Source organism: Lissotriton helveticus, chromosome 8 (assembly GCF_964261635.1).
Source record: "Lissotriton helveticus chromosome 8, aLisHel1.1, whole genome shotgun sequence".
Lineage (NCBI taxonomy): Eukaryota > Metazoa > Chordata > Amphibia > Caudata > Salamandridae > Lissotriton > Lissotriton helveticus.
Window position 1 is genome coordinate 210,432,407 of NC_136069.1, and position 14,522 is coordinate 210,446,928.

General features: G+C 47.3%; 1 protein-coding gene across 2 annotated transcripts in view; it reads left to right on the plus strand.

The window, feature by feature from the left end:
* DONSON (DNA replication fork stabilization factor DONSON) overlaps positions 1-12,523 on the plus strand; it is a 71,496-nt gene extending 58,973 nt beyond the window's left edge. The window contains exons 9-11 of one of the 2 annotated variants that reach the window (XR_013599794.1): positions 6,291-6,503; positions 10,725-11,414; positions 11,465-12,523. Coding sequence is in view for 1 of the 2 variants with exons in the window: in XM_078656943.1 (XP_078513069.1) it covers positions 6,291-6,503; positions 10,725-10,862 (351 nt within the window). In the remaining variant the exon portion in view is untranslated. Of the gene's footprint in view, positions 1-6,290; positions 6,504-10,724 lie in introns of both variants that reach the window. The other variant, XM_078656943.1, reaches the window with a different exon arrangement.
* The last annotated feature ends 1,999 nt before the right edge of the window (positions 12,524-14,522 follow it).

The window sequence follows — 14,522 nt, forward strand, 5'->3', positions numbered from 1 at the left end:
ATAGTCTATTCGAGGGATGACTAAAGCTTGTACAGCAGTTTTGAAGTCTTCAGCAGGGAGGAAGGGTTTAATTTTCCTCAGTGTGTTGATTTGGAAATTAGCTGCTTTTGTGACTTTGCTAACGTGCTGCTGCATGTTGAGCTTGGCGTCGAGTGTGATGCCTAAGGATTTCGCCGAATCCACGATGGTAGGTTGGACATTGAGTGCTGTTAGGTTATTGAGCCAGGTTTGGGTGGAGGAAATTTTCGCCGGGGGTGAGATGAGTAGGAACTCAGTTTTCAGAGCATTTAGTTTGAGGTGATTATCGGCCAGCCAAGATTGAGTGTTAATAAGCGTGGAGTTCAGATGTTTGATATCTTCCGGGGATTGTAGCTTTAGGTAAAGTTGTGTGTCGTCGGCGTACATATGGAATTGGACATTGGAAGCTTGGAGCAAGGTGGCGAGCGGTTCCATGACGAGGTTGAACAGTGTGGGGGAGAGGGAGGATCCTTGTGGAACACCTAGATCTGCAGGCACAGGTGTAGATAGCACATTGTCGATCTTGAACTTCTGAGACCGGTTGTGAAGGAAGGACGAAAACCATTTGAGATCAGTTCCCGAAAGACCCATTCTAGTGCTTAGCAGCTCCAGCAAGTTCTCATGTTTGACCGTGTCAAAAGCTGACGAGAGGTCAAGAAGGATGAGGAGGCAGGATTCATTGCGATCAAGAATTTGAAGGGCGTCGTCAATTATGTGCGTCATAGCTGTTTCCGTGCTGTGTTTCGCTCGGAAGCCTGATTGATGAGGGTTGAGGAGGTCAAATTGGTCAATGTGTTTTGTTAGTTGGAGTTGGACACATTTCTCCAGCAGTTTGGCCAGGGTGGGGATATTGGTGATGGGCCGGTAATTGTTTAGGTCAGACGGATCAGCTGTAGGTTTCTTGAGTATAGGCGTGACTTGCCCCACCTTGAGGGAGTCTGGTATGAGGCCTTGTTGCAGGGAGCTGTTGATGATTTTGGTCCAGAGAGGGAGGAGCAAGGGGATGAAGTCTTTTACAGCATTCGCAGGTATAGGGTCTGTGAGGTGATTAGAGGGCTTCAAGGTGCAGAGCAGTTTGTGTACTGCTTCTTCCGAGTAGGTATCGAAGTACAGCCAAGATGCCTTGTTTTTAGGTTGAGTGTTAGCCATTCTGGTGTGGTTGGGGAATCGGCTTACATCCATGATGAGGTCATTTCTTATGTTGTCAGTCTTTAGCTTAAAGAAAGCAGAGAAGGCTTCACAGTGTGGGGTGTCGCTTGTTGTGCTGTTTGTAAGGGTTGTGTCTTTGTTTGGGTCTTTATTAGTTCGAACAACTTTCTTGGCCTGTTTTTTGCTTGGTCCAACTGGCGGCTAAAGAAGTCTGACTTTGTGCGCTTTATTTTCCTGAAGTAGGCATTTCTCTTGTTCTTAAGCCTTTTGAGGTGCAGTGCTGAAGGGTCCGATCTCCAGGTGCGCTCTGCCATTCGCATAGTACGCCTGTCGTCATTGAGTCTATCATCATACCAGGGGTTAGAAATTTTGGTGGAGACTCTCCAGTTTTAGTGGGGCGACTTCATTGACTATTGTATTCATAGAGTCAAGGTAGTGGTCGGTCAGTGATTGAACATCCGAGGCACCTGCAGGGGGAAGGAGGAGATTGCCGATGTGGGGAGGCAGGGTAGAGGGGTTAAGATTCTTCATGTCCCTTTTCCATGTTTTGGATTTGATTGGTTGAGCCGGGTTAGGTTTAACTTTTTCATTGATAAAGAAGGTGATAATGTGGTGATCTGACCAGTCGCAGGGTAGAATCGCCTCCAGTTGTGTAGAGTTCTCTTTGGCAATGATGAGATCGAGTATCGAGCCTTTGTCATGTGTTGGTCTATCGCATATTTGTGTGAGGTCAAGCGCATTAAGGAAAGTTTTGAGACTATTCACCACTGTGTCTTTCTGATCGTTCCAGTGGAGATTGAAGTCACCTAGGTAGACTTGGGTGGTCTGCCGACCGGCATTGGAAGTGATCATGTCCATGAGTTGTTGGGTGAATATGAGATTGTCACCAGGCGGGTGATAGATGAGATGTAGAGCACAAACTTGTTTGCCCTCGCTGGTGTTGTCGAGGCAGAGGAGTTCACAGGAGGAAAGGGAGGGGGAGGTGACTTTAGTGACGGAGAGGTTGCTCCTAAAAATGCATGCAATTCCCCCGCCCGTCTTGCCAGGAGACCTGTCCAGCCTAATGATGTGATAATTGGGGGGGACTAGTATGTCCATAATCGGGGTAGAGGCTTCAGTAAGCCACGTTTCCGTTAGAATGGCTAGGTCCAGATCCCTAGCTGAGACGAGATCAGCGATGTCGGATGAGTGTCTCTGGGCCGATCTGCAGTTGAGTAGGATGCATTTGAGTTTGGGAGAGAGAAGGGTGGTCGAGCTTTCTAGAGTGAGGGGAACTTTTCTGAGGTTGTTAGGGACGGAACCTCTGTTGAGTGTTGGGAGCCTCAGAGGGTTTGTAAGACTTGTGGGGATGTGTGTGTTGGGTATGTGTTTTACCGGACCTGGGCCATAAGAGCGTAGGAGAGAGCATAGGTCGCGGTCCGACAATGGGTTGAGGACACGACGGGGGCGGTGGGAGTTATTGCGAACGGGGATAGTCGGCCAGCGCAGGTGTTGGGGGCGAGGGCATGTAGGGAGGGTGCGTCGTTTGTAGGGTAGAGGGATGGTGGGGGGTAGACTGGGCTGTGGGGAGAGAAGGTCTTTGATTGCGTGTATCTTTTTTGATCTGTAGAATATCCTCTTTGACTTGTTGGAGGGTGGATAAAGTCAGGTCAGGAGGTGCATTGGGGATGGGGTTGGTGGTGAGAGCGATTGATGACTGGTTGAGTAGTGAGCTGGAAAGCGGGCAGGGTATCGAGGGGGGGGATATACTAGCGTTGTTGGAAGGTTCTGCGGTGCTAATGAGCGTGATGGCATTCAAGGAGTGCGTGTTTGTGGGCGGGGGGTGTGGGTGATGTAGGCGGTGCGGTGGGTGGGAGGCATAGGTAGTGCCGTCAGTGTGAGACGATGCTGGTGAATAGAAGAGTGAGTGAAGGCTGAAGACAGTGGGGGAGACAGGAGGGTAGTGAGGGCTGAGAATAGGAGGTGGGAGAGAGGGGGATGCTAAGGTAGGGGAGGCGGTATGTTCTGTATGTTTTGTTGGGAGGGTCAGTGTCGTGGGTGGGAGTGGGGAGGGAGCTGGGGAGGGAGAGGTGTCCGCCGTGGGGGGGATTGGAGGGGGGGGTGGATAAACTCCGAATGGTGGTGTGATCAGATGGTGGCGTGTTGTGGGTGAGAGTTGTTCTGTCAGGTGTGAGTGTCGTGGGTGAGAGTGGGGAGGGAGAGGGGTCTGCCGTGGGGGGGATGGGAGGGGGGGTGGATAAACTCCGAGCGGTGGTGTGTTCAGGTGGTGTGATGCGGGTGGGGGTTATGTCATTGGGAGAGGGATGGGGGATATGAGTGGGGGTAAAAGGGATCATGTTAGAGGGGCAGCTAGTATAAGAGGTGGCGACATTTGTGTCTGTCCTTGGGGAGTGTGGGGTGTTAACAGCAGGTGGGCCATTTGTTGGGGTGCTGGGGGTAGAGGTGTTGTAGATGGGAGCTGCGACGTCAGGGGTGATAGTGCTGGTGGAGATCTGGGTGGGGGTCCGCAGCTTGGAGAGGTGCTCTTTGAACTTGGGGAACAGGTTGTCTAGTAGTTCCAGGTTCTTGTCCGTGGCTTGAATTAGGACCATCCCGTTATTGTAGATAGTAATGGTAGTCCTGCCAGGGAAGAGGTGGGAAGGTGTGATAGAGAGAGTTAGGCCATGAGTTGTTTTCCTGGTGGTGGAGACGGTGAGTAGGGTTAGGTATTTATTTATTTATTTATTCAAAGTTTTATATAGCGCGAACAAGATCCTTACAGATATCAGAGCGCTTCACAGAGACAGGGGCAAGGGCAACAGGAATGAACAAGATAATGGGAGCAATATAGTAGTCACTAAACATAGAGGATAACAATAATGTACAGAAACATATCAAAACCTATCAAAATACAGTCAGGTAAACAAGTAATATAAATCCAACAAAGAGTAGCATATATTGGTCGATAGGACGAGAGTAGCGTAGTAGTGCCCCTCTAGGTAGTAGGATAGTGCCAAAGGGCAGGGTGATCAGAGATACAGCGCGATGCAGAGACTCAGTTCCAGTCTCTGTAATGTTCAGGAGATCTTGGCCAGAAGGATTCTCTTCACCTCTTTCTTGAAGAGTGCAGTGGAGGAGATAAGCCTTGTTTCCGGAAGGAGCGCATTCCAGATCCTGGGTGCCATTCCTGAGAAGGAGCGCTTGTATGTTTTTTCTTTCCGGAACCTACTAGGTTTCAGAAGTAGATTTTTTGTACTACGATTGGATCTCGACCCTCCTGATATAGACAACTTTTGCGCGAGGTAGTTGGGTGCTTTGTGGTGCACCGCCGAGTGTGTCATTATTGCAATTTTTAGTTGAATTCTGGCTTCAAAAGGCAGCCATTTTAGAGATTTTAGGTCTGGGGAAATATGCGAGTGTTTTCTTGAGCCAGTAATGAGTCTCGCGGCAGCGTTCAGGGAGGCTCTTAGGGGTGCTGTTGTGGATAGCGGGAGTCCGCTGAGGGCCACAATTCCGTAGTCTATGCGAGGGATGACTAAAGCTTGTACAGCAGTTTGGAAGTCTTTGGCAGGGAGGAAGGGTTTGAGTTTCCTCAGTGTGTTGATTTGGAAATTAGCCCCTTTTGTGGCTATGCTAACTTGCTGTTGCATGTTGAGCTTGGCGTCAACTGTGATGCCTAGGGATTTCGCTGAGTCCACGATAGTAGGTTGGACATTGAGTGCTGTTAGGTTATTGAGCCACGTTTGGGTGGTGGAAGTTTTCGCCGGGGGTGAGATGAGTAGGAACTCAGTTTTCAGCGCATTTAGTTTGAGGTGATTAACGGCCAACCAGGATTGAGTGTTGCTAAGTGTGGAATTCAGTAGTTTGATATCTTCCGGGGATTGTAGCTTTAGGTAAAGTTGTGTGTCATCGGCGTACATATGGAATTGAACATTGGATGCTTGGAGCAAGGTGGCGAGTGGTTCCATGACGAGGTTGAACAGTGTGGGGGAGAGGCAGGATCCTTGTGGGACACCTAGGTCTGCAGGCACTGGTTTAGATAGCACATTGTCGATCTTGATCTTCTGCGACCGGTTATGAAGGAAAGAAGCAAACCATTTGAGAACAGTTCCCGAGAGACCCATTCTAGTGCTTAGCAGCTCCAATAAGTTCTCATGTTTGACCGTGTCAAAGGCTGACGATAGGTCAAGAAGGATGAGGAGACAGGAATCATTGCGGTCAAGGATTTGGAGGGCGTCATCAATTATGTGTGTCACAGCTGTTTCCGTGCTATGTTTCGCTCGGAAGCCTGATTGGTGAGTGTTGAGAAGGTCAAATTGGTCAATGTGTTTTGTTAGTTGGAGTTGGACACATTTCTCCAGCAGTTTGGCCAGGGTGGGGATATTGGTGATAGGCCGGTAGTTGTTCAGGTCAGACGGATCAGCTGTGGATTTCTTGAGTATAGGTGTGACTTGCCCCACCTTGAGGGAGTCTGGGATGAGACCTTGTTGAAGAGAGCTGTTGATGATTTTGGTCCAAAGAGGGAGGAGCAAGGGGGTGTAGTCTTTTACTGCATTAGCAGGTAGGGGGTCTGTGAGGTGATTAGAGGGCTTCAGAGTGCAGAGTAGTTTGTATATATCTTCTTCCGTGTAGCTGTCGAAGTGCAGCCATGATGCATTGTTTTTAGGTTGAATGTTGGACATTCTGGTGTGATTGGGGAATCGGCTTAAATCCATGACAAGGTCATTTCTTATGTTGTCGGTCTTTTGCTTAAAGAAAGCAGAGAAGGCTTCACAGTGTGGGGTGTCGCTTGTTGCTTTGTTTGATTGTAAGGGTTGTGCCTTTGTTTGAGTCTTGATTAGTTCGAACAGTTTCCTTGGCCTGTTTTTTGCTTGGTCCAGTAGACGGCTAAAGAAGTCCGACTTTGTGCGCTTTATTTTCCTGAAATAGTCATTTCTCTTCTTTTTAAGCGTCTTTAGATGCAGTGATGAGGGGTCAGATCTCCAGGTACGCTCTGCCATTCGCATAGTGCGCTTGTCGTCATTGAGTCTGCCATCGTACCAGGGGTTAGAAATTTTGTTGGAGACTCTTTTCAGTTCAGGTGTGTTTATAAATGTGTTTATTTATCCATGATATTGATCGCTAACCATTCTATTATTTTCCAGGCTCGAAGCGTAAATGTGAGGACCCAGGTAAATTCTGGTTACAAAGATCAGTTCAGCTTGGAGATCACTGGCCCCATTATGCCTCATTCGCTGCATTCTTTTACAATGCTCTTGAAATCTGCACAGAAAGGAGCTTTTTCTGCTGGACTCTACACCCATGAACCAACTGCTGTGTTCAACGTGGGCCCCAAAACGGAGGACATTCAAAGTGTGGTATGTGATTTTGTTTATTCTTAAATTTTGTAACCATTGGTGGCTGTTTTCCTCCACTTTGACACTGAAGAGCTGCAAGAGAACATCAATCAATCAGAACATTTGTAAAGCGCACTAATTACCCACGAGGGTTTCAAGGCACGTTAGAGGCAGGGGGAGAGGTGTTGCTACTGCTCAAATAGTCAGGTCTTGAGTAGCCGTCTGAAGGTTAGTAGGTCCTGAGTCTACCGTAGGAGGATGGGGAGGATGTTCAGGTTTTGGCAGCGAGGTGGGAGAACTATCTGCCATGGTCGTTCTTCGGATGCGGGAGACGGGGGCGAGGTCGGCGGATCGGAGCTGGCGGTTCAGGGTGTAGAAGGTGAGTCGTCTGAGCTATGCCGGTCCTGCGTTGTGGAGTGCCTTGTGTGCGTGGGTGAGGAGCTTGAAGGTGATCCTCTTGTTGACTGGAAGCCAGTGTAGGTCTCTCAGATGGGGGAGATGTGGCTGTGGCGAGGGATGTCTAGCATCAGGCGTGCAAAGGCGTTCTGTATGCGTTGTAGTCGTTTCGTGAGTTTGGCCGAGGTACCTGCATAGAGGGTGTTTCGGTAGTCCAGCCTGCTGCGCACAAGGGCCTGGGTGACCGTTCTTCTGGTAGCGGTGGGGATCTACCTGTAGATCTTGTGGAGCATGCAGAGGGTGTTGAAACAGGAGGGCGAAATGGCGTTGACTTGCTTGGTCATGGAGAGTTGATTTGAAGATGAACCCCAGGATGCGTGCGTGGTCGGTGGGTATTGGTGCTGCTCCCAGTGCGGTTGGCCACCAAGAGTTTTCCCAGGGCAAGGGGGTGGAGCCGAGGATGAGGACTTCAGTCTTGTCTGAGTTTAGCTTCAGACGGCTGTTCTTCATCCATTTGGCGACAGCTTTCATTCCTTCGTGGAGGTTGGTTTTGGCAGTGAGGGGGTCCTTGGTGAGGGCGAGTATCAGCTGGGTGTCATCGGTGTAGGAGATGATGTTGAGGTTGTGGAGTCGGGCGACGTTAGCGAGCGGCACCATGTAGATGTTGAACAATGTCTGGCTGAGGAATGTTCCTTTGGGTACGCTGCAGGTGATCTCAATGGCTTCTGATCGGAAAGAGGGGAGGCAGACACTCTGGGTTCTGACGGAGAGGAAGGAGGTGTCCACTCCAGAGCCTTGTCTCAGATCCCTGTGTCGTGGAGGCGTGTGTGTAGAGTGCAGTGGCAGACCGTGTCGAAGGCGGCTGACCGGTCCAGGAGGATGAGGGCTGCGGATTTGCCGTTGTCCGGCAAGGCCCTGATGTCATCAGTGGCGGCGATGAGGGCAGTTTCGGGACTGTGGTTGCTGCGGATCCAGGACTGGGACGGGTCCAGGATGCTGTTCTCTTCAAGGTATTGGGTCAGTTGTCGTTTGACAGTCTTCTCGATGACCTTCGCCGGGAACGGGAGCAGGGAGATGGGTCGAAAGTTCTTAAGGTCCTTTGGGTCCGCCTTGGATTTTTTGAGTAGGGGTTTGATCTTGGCGTGCTTCTAGCTCTCCGGGAAAGTTGCGGTCTCGAAGGAGGCGTTGATTGCCTTGCGGAGATGGGGTGCGATGGTGGTGCTGTCTTTGTTGAAGATGTGGTGTGGGCATGGGTCTTACGGAGAGCCGGAGTGGATGGTGCTCATTGTCTTGTTGTCGTCATTTATGTTGGTCCAGGAGAGCAGGGAAATGATGTGGGTGGTTGCCGTGAGGTCGGAGGTCTCGGTGGCTGTCGGGGCGGCTAGTTTGTTGAAGCTGTTGTGGATGTCCGCGATCTTGCGATGGAAGAAGGTAGCAAGAGAGTCGCACAAGTCTTGCGATGGTGGGTTATCGTTAGTGTTTGAGCTGGTGTTGGAGAGTTCTTTCACGATGTTAAAGAGCTCTTTGCTGTTGTGCGCGTTGTTGTCTAGACGGTCTTTGAAGGAGGCTCTTTTGGCAGATCTGAAGAGGTGATGGTGTCTGCGGATGGCGTTCTTGTGGGCTACATGACTGTCTGGTGTCTGTTCTTGGTGCCATTTCTGCTCTAGTTTTCGGCAGGTTTTCTTGGAGGCCTGGAGGTCCGCGGTGAACCAGCTAGCTTTCTTGTTGTTGTTGTGTCTGTTTGAGGGTTTCTCGAGTGGTGCAAGAGTGTTGGCGCAGTCGTCGATCCACTGTCTTAGGTTGCAGGTGGTGTCTGCGTCAGTGGAGTCAACGGGTGGGCTTCGGGTGAGGGTGGTGTGTATCTGGTTTTCGGTGACTTTACTCCAGCAGCAGAGAAGTCCCAGGTTTGATCTTTACCTTTTTGCCCTTTGTGTGTATGGAATATTAACAGATACCATGTTTGTTGGGTGCAATCTGTTTTCTTCCTAAATCATCCATAATTGTTATTGCAATTGGAGATCTGAGGACGAGCAGATGCAGCGTTTTTTAATTTTTGGTGCCCTGTGAAATTCTTACTCGTGTTAATCACTATGCCACTTTCCCAATAACATTCCTGCCTGCAGTGCCATTGTTTGGTGCCTTATTTTGAAACCAGAAATGAGAACAATGCATTTTATTGAATTTAACTGAAGTGCACTTGCTTCAGATTATTTTAGCTCATTGCTAATGGTTGGAACATAAAGAATACTTGGGCGAAAAGCTTAATGTTATTAACATACCTTACCTTTTTTTTTATTTAACTTATGCAGTATTGTGACACTGTTTTTGCTGTTATTAAATGCCAGTGATTGTAACTTTTAAGTGGCAGAGTTAATGGATACACGCCCACTACTTTTTTTCCCATGGGAATGTGCTTTTCTACACTTATACTATTTCTACCCTTATTTGAATTGTGAACTTCATCGGACTCACTTTTTAATATGATGTTTAATTTACTAATCAAGTTCTGGCTGCAGCTGAATTTGTATGCGTCATTGTTGTAAGATAGTCTTCATACAATTGCACATAGATAACTTTACAGTAGAACCATATAATGTGATTTCACAAATGTATATCGGAAGTCCTAAGTCTTTTTTGTGTTCGGTTGTGGTATCTGATGTGCTTGCTTAGCTAATTATATGATTTGACGAATAGAAATTGGCACTTCAAGTGAGGGAGATGATTTTCTGTTTCATATTGGAGCCTAAAAATCAGCCTAAAAAAAGCATGCGTTATTTATATACATACGATCAAGACTTTTATCACGTATCTGTGTAAAATAGAACAAATAAACCAGGTTAGGGGAAGAAAGGCCCCCCTCTCTCGCAGAGTAGGTGGGCATACCTTCGTAATTCAATGCGCTTCCATACTCTATATTGCTCCTTATTGGTGCATGCAGTAATCCAGTTCTGCACATGTTTTTAGCGTGTGCAGGAAAAAAGGCATGCTGGAAAACGGTGCCGCTAGTAAATGAATTGTAAAAGACATATAAAACACACACCTCGTGACTCAACCCCCCCCCCTCCCCTCTTGACTTGTCAGCATTTAGAGTCCAAGGTGGCCTTGGCTTCTCCTCTTCGGGCCCCAGTTCCAATGCCGGTTTGGCGTCCTCAAGCAAGGCAGGCTGCTGGAAAACTCTGTAGCATTCCCATCTATATTATTCTGCAAGCTTGAATGTACATGGTGTGCAATAAAGCGTGCAAAAAGGTTTTCCTCAGGAAATTATTTTCCCTTGCACCAGTATTGGGGAGGAGGGGGTGGCGGAAGTATTGGGAAATGTTACTTCCCATTCCCACACAATAGACACTGATGGGAATAAAGTGCTTGCTTTTTTCCCAGGGTGGCAATGGGAGAGAAAGTTTGTGAACACGAGAGAGGGAACACGAGCAGGAACGCTATGTCTGGTGGCCTAATGCACCCACTGTAGGGGCCAGTGTTTGATTTCATGGTCACCGGTTCAAATCCTAGCGGGTTCAGTCAGCCCTTCATCCTTCTGAGGATAAAATGAGTACTATTTATTTGGGTAACAATAAACGTCTGTTATTCTGTGCCAGGATACCCTTGGGTGAAGGTGCACTTTACAAATGCACGTTATGTTAACGTGAGAGAGAGCATGAGGGAACACGAAAGAGAATGTACAAACTCTCCAGAAGGAAAATGCTCTTTGAAGCGCTGCTTGCTCTGAATGGATCCAATTTTCATGGCACATGTGTAGCAGACGGTAATGATGCAGGTGTTTTGCATGCAAGTATTTCATAGTGATATTGCTGATGTGCTGCCTTAAATAATGCATTTGTTTTTCTGTAGGCATCCTCTTGCAATGACCTTGCAGCCTGTGGATTGCATCCTACAACATTGGATCAGCTCATTCAAGCGCCCGTACTGGGGAAATCTTCTCTGCGACAGCTCGAAATGAGCAGCTACAAATGCACTTGGAAGTTTTGAGGTCCGTGGCCCAGTTTATGGGACAGTTGGTGGACTTCGATGCTGCATCCTGCAGTAGGACTGAGCGAGCGCCTTCAGAAGATGGGGCGTGTTGTACATGACCGACTTGTGTGTTAAAATGTATTTTATTCTTCAGTTTCAGATCACTTTTAAACTTTTAATGTTTCCAAGCCATGGGGACGTATTTGAGTAACGAGCACTGCCAAAGGAAGAGGATCAATTGTAGCCTCTTCCTCACTCGTCTTCTCAGATGATTGATTGGCCGCTTGGCCAGAAGGCAACCTAAGCTGTCCCAATGCTGCTTCCCTTGCTTGACATAAGGCGAAAGTGGGGTAAGGGCGGTGTGTGTTTAATTGTCAGATTGTTTTTATTTTTTATTTTAAGCTCCTAGACATTTTTTATTTTCTGCTTCTCTAACCTTTTGGGGGATCAGAGGAATATAGGCTTTTATGGATTAAACTATTTTGTTACTGCCATCCCCTCTTCTGCTTTTCAGACACTGAAATGAATTACACCGAAAAATGATGCATGATCTTTGCTAATGAAGGCAGCGTTTTCTGTCTGACCAGGAGAATGGTATGAGTGTGGCTGAAGCCCTGCAGCGTTTTGTGTCTGACTGGGAGAATGGAACTAGTGTGGCTGCAGATGTGCAACGTTTTGTGTCTGACCGGGATAACGGTGGGAGAGTAGCTGCAGACCTAAAGCGTTTTATGTCCAACGAGGAGAACGCTGGGAGTGTGGCTTCAGACACGCATTGTTTTGTGTCCGGGCGGGGGGAGGTATTGGGGAGGGGGGAGGGGCGAGTGTGGCTGCAGACACGTGGCGTTTTGTGTCAGACGAGAACAGTGGGAGTGTGCCGCAGACATGCAGCGGTTTGTGTCCGGTGGGAGTGTGGCTGCCGATATGCAGCGGTTTGTGTCTGACTGGGAGAACGGTGGGAGTGTGGCTGCAGACATGCAGCGTTTTGTGTCCGACAGGGAGAACGGTGGGAGTTTGGCTAGACATGGAACGTTTTAGTTGGTAGGAAGTTACTCATCAAGTCAACGTTTCAATTCCAAGAACTGCAAATGACTGGCAGGGGTAATATTACCGAATCATTATTTTAGTGGATGTGTTTTTATAACTTTGATCTACCTCTCAAATGTCACTGAATACTATTGTGTTTTAAAGCAGTTTATTAAAGGGACACGAAGCTGTGTTTTCTTGCTATGAACACTGCCAGGATCAGCTAAACTTGTTCTTCCGCAATAGTTTTTTTATCAAAGACTGCTTTTTGTTTATTACTAAACGGACTGTACAAAAAGCGATCACAATTTATAAAGTTAGTTATTTATTTGGATGCAGCTGAGTAATTTCATACCCACCGTTGCACGCAGTGTAACTCCCTTAAGCCATTTTCACAGTATTGAACACTTGCCACCAAGTTTGGAAACACTGCCAGAAAAGCGTACAAGCACTCAGGTTGACTTTAAGATGTTCACTGCCAAAGAAGGCCAGGTACAAGGTGTGCAGAAAATAGACTGAAATAGTGAGTGGTACTTCGACATGAACAGACTGTGCTGTTATTTTTTGCTAACCAGTCTGCCAATGTAGTTTGTCAACCAGTGTTTTCATTAGTGTTTGTTTTAAATAGCAATAAAGATTTGCTGCATTTGGCTGAACTGTGTTCTTCAGTTTGTTCTGTAACTTAAGTGTTTCAATGTCAAAGCTGCCTCTGGCTGAGAAAATCAACACTACGTTAAAATACATGATTTGAAATTAAGTCTTCCGTTTGTATCCACCCTCTGCATATCTTATCTGTTTAACTTAGGATTTCTTCCTATTTATTTTTTTATTTTTATATTTAAATTTTTATTAGGAGAACAATCATGGCAGTGATACAGAGCAGCAACATAGCATACATTATGTGGATCATAAGAACAAATTAGTACAGTCCATAAATAGCATTACATACAATGATTCTGGAAGTTGACATCTTAACTTGGTAATATCCTTACATGGCTGATGGAGGTCACACTGAGGCACTGATTGGAGGTTCACAAATATTACCGCGAAACTGATTCCAGGCCCCCCATATTTTCTCCCATTTCTTAGGGCACCCTCGATGAATGAATGAACACTGATTTTTCTGCCACCATTAGTTCGTCCATATCTCTGCACCATTTACGGAGGGTAGGTATTACTTCAGAGCCCCACAATAAAGCAATATTGCGTTTTGCCACCATCATACCAAGCATTACCCAATCTTGTCTGCGGTTTAAGTCGTTTGGTTCCCAGACATTTAGTAAACAGCACCGGGGCTCTGGCGTTAGGGAAATGTTTGTAGATTGGGATATCGTGCGCATAACTGCTATCCAGTACCTTGCTATGTGTACACAGTCCCATATGGTATGGTAGAATGATCCTTCGTCCACGCAGGCAAAATTTGTGGGGGGGCAGACCCTATTGCGAAGAAAGTCGTTCTTGTGTAATATGTGCGCTGTAATATTTTGAGTTGAACCAGTTTCAACCTGGAGGATATCGCTGTTTCCCTGGGAGACGAGAGGGCCTCCTGCCACTCGGAGTCATCAAAGTCGCCCACTTCTCTGCACCATATCTGTTGCAGCGTGGACGTCACGTCAGAGAGATTGTTTACCAATTTCCGGTAGGTCAGCGAAGTGGCCCGATCTGGCATGTGTTCTGTTAGGAGTCTGTCTTCTAAAGGGGAGGACTCTTGTAGATCCGTACCAGGAGGTATGACCGATTGAAAGTAAAATGTTCCACAGCGGATCAACTAGCAAGCACCTCAGATTTCCGAAGTCCCATAAAGTGTTACATATAGTTGTGCTGTAAACCTCCAGGACCTGCTGTGATTGGGTCCCACTGGAATCCCAGACGAGAAATGTCAAGAGTAAATGGAGGCAGCACCAAGTTTAAAGTGAATCAATGGAGCCAGAAGTTTATTCCAAAAATATTTTTTCTTTTTATTTTCCTATTTCTCAAGGTGCACAAGACAGCCAATGCGTTTCGCTCCCACAGGAGCTTCGTCAGGGCAATTATGATGAACGATAAGTCTTTCAATAGTGCAGTCAAGTTGAATGGAGAAACTCTAACCAATATGATAAGCCCCGGAACTATTATAAGTATTCCTAGCCAGGAATAAAGTTATCACATAGGGCCGTCGAGTCGTAAATATAGATTTCATAGGCGGACTGTATGACCGATTGGACTGCGTGTTTAATTTGAAGATATCTGAACTTTTCCTTTTGTGCCATGTCATACTGTGTTTGGAGGTGGGAGAAATCTACCACCTTTCCCTTTTTCCAAAGGTCACCCACCACTGAAATGCCGTTGGCATCCCAGTTCTGGAATCCTTTACTGTTGCGGAGGAGGCCTAATTTATGGGAATCCCACAGTGGTGTCATCAGCGTAATCGTCCCAGTTGATTTAAGACGCCTATTCGCTTTGTACCAAAGATGTACCGTGTGTTGCGTGGGTCCGATTAGGTCTGTGGGCATACGACGGCAGTATAGATTGCCAAGTAGGCCTCGGCTCTCCAAGTTTCGTCTGTCAGCGAGATACGCCGGCTCAGTCTGCGGAGCGTGCAACCAGTAGAGGATTTCTTCCTATGTTCGAGGCATGTGGGCTGCTAAATTCATATCTTAGCATTAGATCGCCGCC